Raw genomic sequence first — 9,140 nt, 5'->3', positions numbered from 1 at the left:
TTCAGCTGCATGTTCAGGCATTGCTTTATCATGTTTTAAGTCCATAGTTTTGGATCCAAGAAGTGAAAACCAGGAAGCACTTTGCATTCCCATCAGATTTCCAGCATTTTAATAGGAAACAGGCAATACTTAGCTCTGGCACCTGTACTCAGGGCTGCACACCCCCTTGCAGGGCATGGAGCACAACCAGACTTCACTACCAACTCCCTTTTTCCTGGGTGGCCTGGAAGAGAAAGGCATAAATCCTCTGATGAACAGATCCAGGGTGGAGGAAGAGGTTCTGCTTTCTGGAGAGAAGATTTTCCCTTGAGATTAAGCTGCCTGTCACATCACCTCCCACTGCAGCTTAGGAAGCAAAGCCCTGAGCCCACCCAGGGTCATCTTGAAGAGTCAAACCCCCCACAGAAGCAAGGAGGGAAAGCTGTCACCACCCATCTGGCATGGAGCAAAGCCTTTGAGATTCTTCAAGCCCCAGGAACTGAAGTGTCCCAGGAGACCCTTCCACCCCCCACTAACACTGCAAGGACAGAGCAGTGGTCCAGCAGTTTGTTGTGACCCCACAGCACATAACCCTTGTGCCATGGACTCAAGATCCACATCAACTCCATCCTCACACCTTCTGCTCACCTGCAGCTGGAGACCACAGTTGCAGGGCTTGGAGAGAGGGAGGGCAAGGGGCAGTGACATGCAATGGAAACCTGAAATACAGGTCCTCAGAATTAAAGGGCAGCTCCAGGCAGAGCCAGATCGATGGGCTCCAGGCTAGTGGATAGCATCAGGGAAGCTGCAGCAGAGGTGAGTCATTCCTACTGTACTATCTGTGCCTCTGACAACTTTCCTTCCAGAGGACCAGCATTTAACCCAACAACTCCCACATCCAGACCCCACTGCTCCAATGGTGGGGTGAAGCAACACCCAAGCAGACAGTGACCCACCTTCCTCTGGGCTGAGTTCCTTCTCTGCTAGAAGGATCTTCTCTCAAACTTCTTAAATGGTTTTTCAGAGCTACTTCAGCCACTTCAAGTCAAGACTAGAAGTTTCAGCACAAGGATTTGGTGGCAAGATGCTGCTCCCCAGCAGCTTAATGCAACTAGAAGAAAGTTTTCACCCAGAAAACATGCCCAGGAACTCCAGCACAGTTCTGCAAGGCCTTAAGTTTCTATGGAAATACCTATGCCTTTGCCAACAGCAGCTTAAAGAGGGGTAGAAGAAGGGGGAGGGAAGAAATAATTATGGCAAGAAGTACAAAGCTGGAAGTGCAATTTATTGACAAGTTTCAGAAGTTAAAAGGACTCGCATCTCTGCTCTTTGTGGTTTGGACATTTGAGCTTTATCAGGGCACCTTCACCCACCAGCTCCGAGTTTCAGCTTCAGAAGTTGAAGTCTTGCTTCTTCACTGAGAAATCATACAGCCCATCTTGGTCAGTGCCAGGCTGCAGGTCTGAATTTTCCTAGAAGGAAGGTGATATCCATCTGTTATAGAGTCTGCATCTGAATAAACCTGAGCTTTTTACAGCAACTTACTGTTTTATTCTTGTTTTTACAATTCTGCTGCTGCAACAAGCTGTTAAGCTCAGTTTGACTCTAACAGAGCCCTTGGAGGCCAGACCAAGTCCTCCTGTTCTTTACAGCACCCCAAAGCCACAGTGTCCCTGCATCCCACACACAAAAGCAGCCAAGGCTATGGATTCAGATATCAGAGGTAGAGGAAAAGATTGGCTAGAGCAGAACTTAAATCAAATAGCCTGCTTGGAACCGCAACAAGCCAGGACTGCTTGGGAGAGATATTCCCCCTGGCATCCAGCCCCTCACACAGGTGCTGGTGTGTAGGACAGCTTCATCCACACCCTCTCACAGGGACATCCCACAGACCCTGTTCTGGGCAAAGGATAAACCAAACTCACATCTAGACTGAACCTCAACTTTGAGATCTGCCAGACCTCTAAGCCTCTTCCCTGCAGGACTAAGACTAGGACCAAGCATGGCAGTCATTGGACTCTTGGAGCTCCTAGCTGGTGTCCTATCCTCTTTTTCCATAGGTTTATTAGCACGAGAAGGGTCAAGTAATCCAAATGCAACCTGAGCACTGTTATCAGCTGAGTAGGAGGCTTCCATTCATAGTGACAAGCCAGCTCAGCTCTGAAGGAGGAAACTTCTCCACATTTGGTATTCATATCAGTAACTGCAGTAACTCCAGCTGATGCCAGTTTGAATTCCAGCAGCAAGATGCTATCAAGGCATCTCTGTCTGTTGTGCAACTCATTGGCTGACAACTTGGAGCTTTTACAGACCTTTAAAAGCAGCTGAAAGAAGCTGCAAGGACTACTCTAGTCAGGTTTTTGGAGGAAACCTCCACATATTTCAGTATTTGTTTCATTCTAGTGCATAATAGCTTCATATTTTCAGAGAAACACGAAGGGGTCACGTACCTCCCCAGAAAAGTATTTCTCTATGATGTTCAGGGCAGCTCTGTAGACCATGTTGTTCTCATGGGTTTGCAAGTCTTCAATTTTCTCCAGCCCATCAAGCTCTTCCACCAGCAGGCACAACCTCTCTGTCTGTCCCAGCTTCTCAGCTGCCTGGAACACCAGAAAAATCAAGCAAGCAAACAGAACATTATATCAGTAACAGGTTTGAGGTGGTCTTTACTGTAATTAAACCTTGATCTACAAGTCAAAGGATCACAGCCTCTGCATTTACAGTCCCTGCCTGATGCCAGGGATATGACTACCATGTGTATGGGAAACGAGTCCCTGCTGGGATGACTGTGCAGTGGCTTGACTGTCAACCAAACCAGCTAGCAGGAGGTAAAGATGAACACTTTGGAAACTTAATTTTGGCAAGCCCTTTGGATAACCCAGGAGTATCCAAGAACAAGTTAAACAACATGAAGTCTCTTACTCCAAAAGCAGCAGCTTATGTTCTAACCACACAATGTGAGCATTTGGCTCTCTCCTCACTGCTCTTTTGGAGAAGGAATTCAGGAGACGAGATCTTATCAGGAAGAGATTCAAAATGGTACCTAGGATGACCAGGAGATCTTACCAGGAAGAAATTTGAAATGGTATCCAGGATGATCAGGATAATTTTGCTGTCTTTGGACAAGAGCAGGTTGAGCAGAGGTTTGAGGACCCCAGAACGGACAAGCTCCACCACCTGATCCACTGTTCCTCCAGTTGTGAAATTGGCCACTACCCACACAGCCTCCTTCTGAGATTTGAAGTCACCCTGAAAAAGCAGCACAACGAAGGCATTCCCTAGGATCAATGCAAGGTGAGGATAGCCATCTTCCTTGTACTCAGCTTGGAGTGACCACCCTTCCTCAGCCCTTTGGGTGATGGGTGGACACCTAGCAGAGCTGCCAAGAATAGCTCCAGGACATGCTTTCATGCAGGTGTACTAACAAGTTTGAGTGCCCAGGCTGTTCCAAGGATCTCAACAGCTCTGGAACACATCCTGCTTAGGTGGCTCCTAGGGCTCAGTGCTTCACAGATGAGGCACCACAGACCTCATGAACCTCTGCATTGCTCCCACAGCAGCACTGCCCCCAGCCCTTACCTTGTCAAGCAACTCCACTAAAGGTGGCAATAATCCACAGGTGATGATCTGCTGGATCTGCTGGCAAGGCCCTGCTGCAATGTTGCTGAGTGCCCATGCTGCTTCCTTCTGTATGGCTGGCTTTGTGTGTCGCAGGAGACGGGGCAAGACAGCCAAGACTCCAGCATCAATAGCTGCCTGGGTCTGCTCATCAGTCCCTGTGACCACGTTCCCAATGGCACGGAGAGCTGGAGTCTAGACAGAGATTAAAGAGATAAGGAGAGTCCTTACCTCAAGGGATACATGTCAGAAAGCCCAGCTAGATCCCTCACTAAGTGCTTGATCCTTCAAATAAGGAGAGCATTGTGGGTGATTGCTGTTTATTTACAGACCTATTGTCCTCCTGTTTGCTCTAAGCAGATTTAGAGTCTCTATATCAGTCTCCAGCCACAGCAAGCTGGAACCGAGCAGCGGCTCAACAACCAAGCAGTCAGTACTGCAGGCTGAGGGAACAGGAGACCACAGGGACCACAAAGAATGAGGAGATGTGCCTTCCCTCTCCTCAGATGTTTCTACATTAAGGGACTAGAGGAAGGAAATTGCTGATTGTTCCTTACTAAAATATTCAGCTCCATGCTGGCCAGGAGTTCCACCAGCCTTGGGAGAACCCCTGTGTCCACCACAATTTGGATGCGATCATTGGAGCCATCAGTCACATAGGAAATAGCCCAGCAGGAGTCAGAGATGATGTCCTTGTCATCATGCTCAATGAGGGAGATGAGGACTGGCATTATCTTATGCACTGCATCCAAGGGAGGGCAGGGGTTATTCCTCCTGCAGAGGTTTGACAGTACCCAGGTGATGTTCCTCAGGAATCCAATCTGAAACACAAGGGAGGTGTAAGATCCTCACTGCCCCCAAGAGCTTCTCAGTCCACCTTATGCCATCCTGTGTCAGTCCTCCTCCCTCCGAGACAGAAGGCAGTGGGGCAGGCACCATTGCAGAAGTGAAAAGAGAAGCCACAAATTCAACAGTTTAGAGCTACCCAAAAGCAGTCAGAGGAAGCTTGAAGGGCAAGTTCATCCCTTCCACATGCATATACAAGCGTGCCTTGCACCAGTTTCATCTCATTCCTAGCCTGAGATAGTCAAAGTTGAATAGGAAAGCCAAGACTGGAAGATATCACTCTGACTTGAAGACTGTCTGCTTGGCCTCCCCAGCTTTGTGCATAGGCAGGGCCATAAAAGCCGTTTAGGACAGGGTCTGATTCAATTATACAAACAGCCTGTAGATAGACCAGATTCACCCAAGTGATTAAGAGCTGTTAAGTCAAGAAAATGAAGGTTATTTACTGGAGTTACAGGTGACACTAGAGCCAGCAAGGGAGGAATGACATTGCAATTGATAAGAGCATCTCTGTAGATAGGACCATCACCTGTTCAGATGAAAAAGGGTTGGTTATTGCATCTGCCCAAGTCACAAGACAGTCAACATCAAACATCAGACCTGCAGGGTCAGGGCTGGGTGTCCAGGCTGACCCACCAGACATACATTAGGTATTTCCAGGTGGGAAGGATTTACTGGACAGACTGGAGTGCCAACATGGCTGAATGGTGGCAGGCTAACCAGACATGACCCATCCTATTCTCCCTACTGATAACATTAGTGGGATAAACCATCCCAGGAGGGAGGAGTCCTGCACTTGGCTTTGGCCAAAATTCTCTTGCAGAACCAAGACAGGGTCTCAAAGGCTGCCAGGCCACACCAAGGGGCTGAAGGGTTAAGGGGTTCAGTAGGGGCAGCAGCTTGGAGACAAAGCTGCAGGGAGATGGGGCTATGTTGAAGAGCACCAATATATTTTCTCCCCATCACTGGCTCAGTCAGTGAGCCTCTGTGTGCCCCTACACCTCTCCTCACCTGCAATGTTGCCCAGAGCCCACACCGACTGCTCACTGATGTGCATGTGTGGGGAGGACAGGAGGGAGACGAAGACTGGAATGGCTCCTCCATCCACCACAGCCTTAGTGTGCTCAGAGCTGCCAGCAGCAATATTAGTCAGTGCCCAGGCTGCCTCAAACTGCAGGAGAACATTGTCAGCACGGTTCAGAAATTCCACCATCCTGGGGATGATCCCCAGCTCGATGATCTGATTGATGGGGGAATCCTTCTGCCTGGACAGCATTCTCCTGCAAGAGAGAAGCACAGCCTGCCATGAGAACCCCATGTGGTGTCACACACCCCATAACCCTGTGGTCATGTACAAGACTGTGGCTTGCAGGGGAAGCATCACCTGTGAAAGATGCTGGTTCAGCATCCCACCTCAGCAAAGGGTTGCTATAGAGAGGAAAGACACAGCTGAAGATGCTGAAGCAACAGCAGGGTGTCTCTTGGAGTGCAAGACCTCACACATCCTTTTAGGACTATGACAATATTCCATGCTTCCCACCTCGCAGGAATTTGAGACAGTGAGAAATCAGTATCTACAATGTGTGGTCTTAGTCTTACAGCTTCCTCTGCTCCCTGGCTCAGCAGCACTGCCCAGCCCTGCACAGACCAGAGCCCACATTTAGAATGAAGTTTCAGGGTGCTTTTCCAGCTAAAAACTAGAGTCACCAACTCCCTGCTGCTGTTTCCTGCCTCACACTTGCACAGCAGCACATGGAGCTGCCAGGGAGATGGGATCAGGGCATGGATTGAGTCAAAGACAGCCAGAGAAAGATTCTTTCAGCCAGATCTGCTTCCAAGCCTGGTTCAGGAGTGCTGGCAGAGGGTTGTGTGAAGGTGTGAACCCACAGCTCAGAGCTGTGTTCGTGCTGCCAGTGGTACCCACAGCTCACTATACTGTCAGGGCACCCTGGGCAGAAAGCCACCTCTGCATTGCACAGCAGGGGAGGGAGCTGGTTGTGACTTGTCCCTTCAGGAGGGGCCTGCTCCGGCCAGTCCCCAGTTAGCACCTTGGAAGCTCTGACATCCTCACAGCCACTGGGAATGGTGCTGGTCCTCCAGCACACAGGCAGATAGATCACTGATGTGACAGCTCAATCCAGCCATGGAGGTACCAGCAGGGATGCAGCCTCTCCTGGGCCCTCAGGAGACATCCCTGCTGCCAGCTGGGTGATGGTGGCACCCTGTGATGCTTTCTGTCCTCATCCCTGTGGGGACAGCTCTGCTTAGCACTGACCCTTAGAGCCAGGCTCTTGTCCTGCCCGAGCAGTTGGCACTCAATTTCTTGTGAGGTCCAACACAATCCCTGGCACAGGACAGGTACAGTAATGGGAGCCACAGGTAACCCCTCAGTTGGGTTCAGCCACACAGGGCCCTGCCACAGGCACTGCCCAATACTGTGACAAAATCAAGCATGGCACGCAGGGCACAGAACAGGCACCAGCTCAGGTTCCTGAATAAAGTTCAGGTTACCAGGCTCCTTCCCCCATTGTCATCTCTCTAAAGAGCTCCTCAATCAGGAACAAATGTCTTTGGCCAACAGGACCCACTGCAGATCCACCAGCCTCCTTCCTCCCAGTACTGGCAGCTGGGTGCATACCTGGCAGCCCGTGTGGCTTGCAGCTGCAGTTTGGTGTCACTTCCATTCACACCTTCAGAGATCTCCTCCAAGGACAGCTGAATAATCTGTGTCACAGGGAATGATTCAGAGTCAGACAGGGAGCTGGGACTCCCTCTGGTTTAATCTCCACAGTCAATCAGCTGTCTAGACCCAAGTCAGTCACCACTTCATATCTAAGCAATGTCTATTCCTTATGCAATGCAGTTTCGAAATGAGGCAGAGGAAGAGAATCCACAAAAGCCTTCAAGGCAACTAATGCTTATAATCAAGCACGGAAAGAGTCACTGACACACCGTAATGGGCCTGAGAGCTCAGTAATTACCCCTTGCTATGCAGGGAGCCAGACAGGAGCTGCACCACCTCCCAGCAAGCTGGAGCACCAGCCTGTTCTACCTGCCATCAAGGGAGGCCAAGAGGACATCCCCTCCATGAAAAAATAGCACAGAGAAAGGCCAGGCAGCCTGCAGCACTCCCCAGCACTGGGCATGGTGATCAGGAAAGGCACTGGCTACTTAACCCAGGCCACCTCAGGTAGACTTGAGTAGTGGTCCAAGCAGGGGATGATACCTACTGCACTGATCCTGCTTAGGTGCAGAGCACTCAGAACTCACCTCATTTGGCTTGTCTTGTTCTGGAGAGAGTTTCAGCTCCACCAAACCAAAGGAAATATTCCTGCGCTTCAGGATCTGCTCATCCTTCTTGGCCTTTCGCAGCTCGATGCTCACCTCCACCCTCTGCCTCCGCAGGGCCTGGAGGGGAGAAGGCTGGTTATAGCCTCAAGAGTGATGTGGGAGATGGGACAGAGTAAACCTTCCCTTTAGTGCCTCCTAAGGACATGGGCTGCTGGATGAACCAGCAACCAGTGGGAGTTGTTAAAAGTAGATTTGCTGAACTTGAAAGGCAAACCCTCATCTTCTTTACTGGCTTAAAGCAAGCTGACAGATCGCATGGTCTGACATCCCATAAGAGCCCCCGCTCCGCAGGGATAACTGCTGCTGAAAGCTCAGCAGGCTGGGGCTGAGCCATCCCCCTTCCCCAGCACACTCACCAGCCCAGCCCTGAGTCACCCACCAAAACTCATGTCCCCTTTGCCCATACCACCATGCTCCTTGCAGCCCAGCCAGCACCACACCACATCTCAAAAGCCACCTGAGCATCCCCACTGGCAGAGCCATCCTCCTGCCCACCCTCTGCTGCCCCATACAGCTAGATTTGGGGGCCATGGACCTTCAGAAGCCTTTCCATCAGTTCCTTCTAACAGGCAAACCCCAGTGGGCTCTGCCATGGCCTGAAGGGGCTGGCACAGGCAGGAGGAGGTAGATACTCACAGCTGCATCCTTGCCCTTGTTCTTGAATTTATTCATGTGGTCACTGTGCTTTGTGCCTGGCATCTTGGCAGGGTCGAGAGAAGTTTCAGCTGAACGCCTTCACGTGCTTCTGGGGTTCAGGACAGAGCAGGGTCAGATCAAAACTGCTCAGCAGCATCCACCTCTGTCCACAGAGGGGTCTAAGACCCCCCAGTCCCACCAGCAGCCTGCACCACATATTTCCCCCCACACTCCCAGTAAAGGAGATGCTGCAGGTTCCCTGCTCTAAGCAGGGCTCAATAGGATCCTCACTGCAGCTGAGCCACTGAACTAAGCAGAAGCACAAACTATCACTTAATACCAGGCTGCAAAAGTTACAGCTGCTGCTGTAATCCCATGGGGAAGCCAGACACAGACACCCCACGATTATAGAAACACCACCTTCCTCCAGCTCTGATCCCCAGGCTTTTAGGTTTACTTAGACACACAGACCAAGCCTGGCAAGGCCTCTTGCCTCCCAAAGGATCAGCTCAAGGTCTGATTTCAGGACAAGTAGCCACAAACAAACCTCTCCCACCCTACAACACAGCCCAACTTGGCTTCCTACACCAGCACCCCCAACTAGGAAAGACCCACAGTCACCTGCAGTGGCATGAAGTGACCAAGTTCAACTGAGTAAAGAGTTTTCCTGAAACCCAGCAACTAGTAAGGATTGCCAGGGGAACAACATG

The 9,140-nt window shown here is 50.5% G+C and overlaps 1 protein-coding gene across 1 annotated transcript; it reads right to left on the bottom strand.

The window, feature by feature from the left end:
- Window positions 1-1,370: 1,370 nt before the first annotated feature.
- LOC103802380 (importin subunit alpha-5-like) lies at window positions 1,371-8,493 on the bottom strand. Its single transcript, XM_009074850.1, has 10 exons — window positions 8,431-8,493; window positions 7,714-7,851; window positions 7,082-7,167; window positions 5,455-5,723; window positions 4,890-4,972; window positions 4,155-4,418; window positions 3,559-3,792; window positions 3,046-3,228; window positions 2,430-2,579; window positions 1,371-1,451 (listed from the first exon to the last, which is right to left on the bottom strand). Exons 1-10 carry the CDS (start codon window positions 8,491-8,493, stop codon window positions 1,371-1,373), a joined length of 1,551 nt encoding a protein of 516 aa, XP_009073098.1.
- Window positions 8,494-9,140: the final 647 nt, after the last annotated feature.

Source organism: Acanthisitta chloris, unplaced genomic scaffold (assembly GCF_000695815.1).
Source record: "Acanthisitta chloris isolate BGI_N310 unplaced genomic scaffold, ASM69581v1 scaffold41660, whole genome shotgun sequence".
Lineage (NCBI taxonomy): Eukaryota > Metazoa > Chordata > Aves > Passeriformes > Acanthisittidae > Acanthisitta > Acanthisitta chloris.
This window is presented reverse-complemented; position numbering and strand designations above follow the sequence as displayed.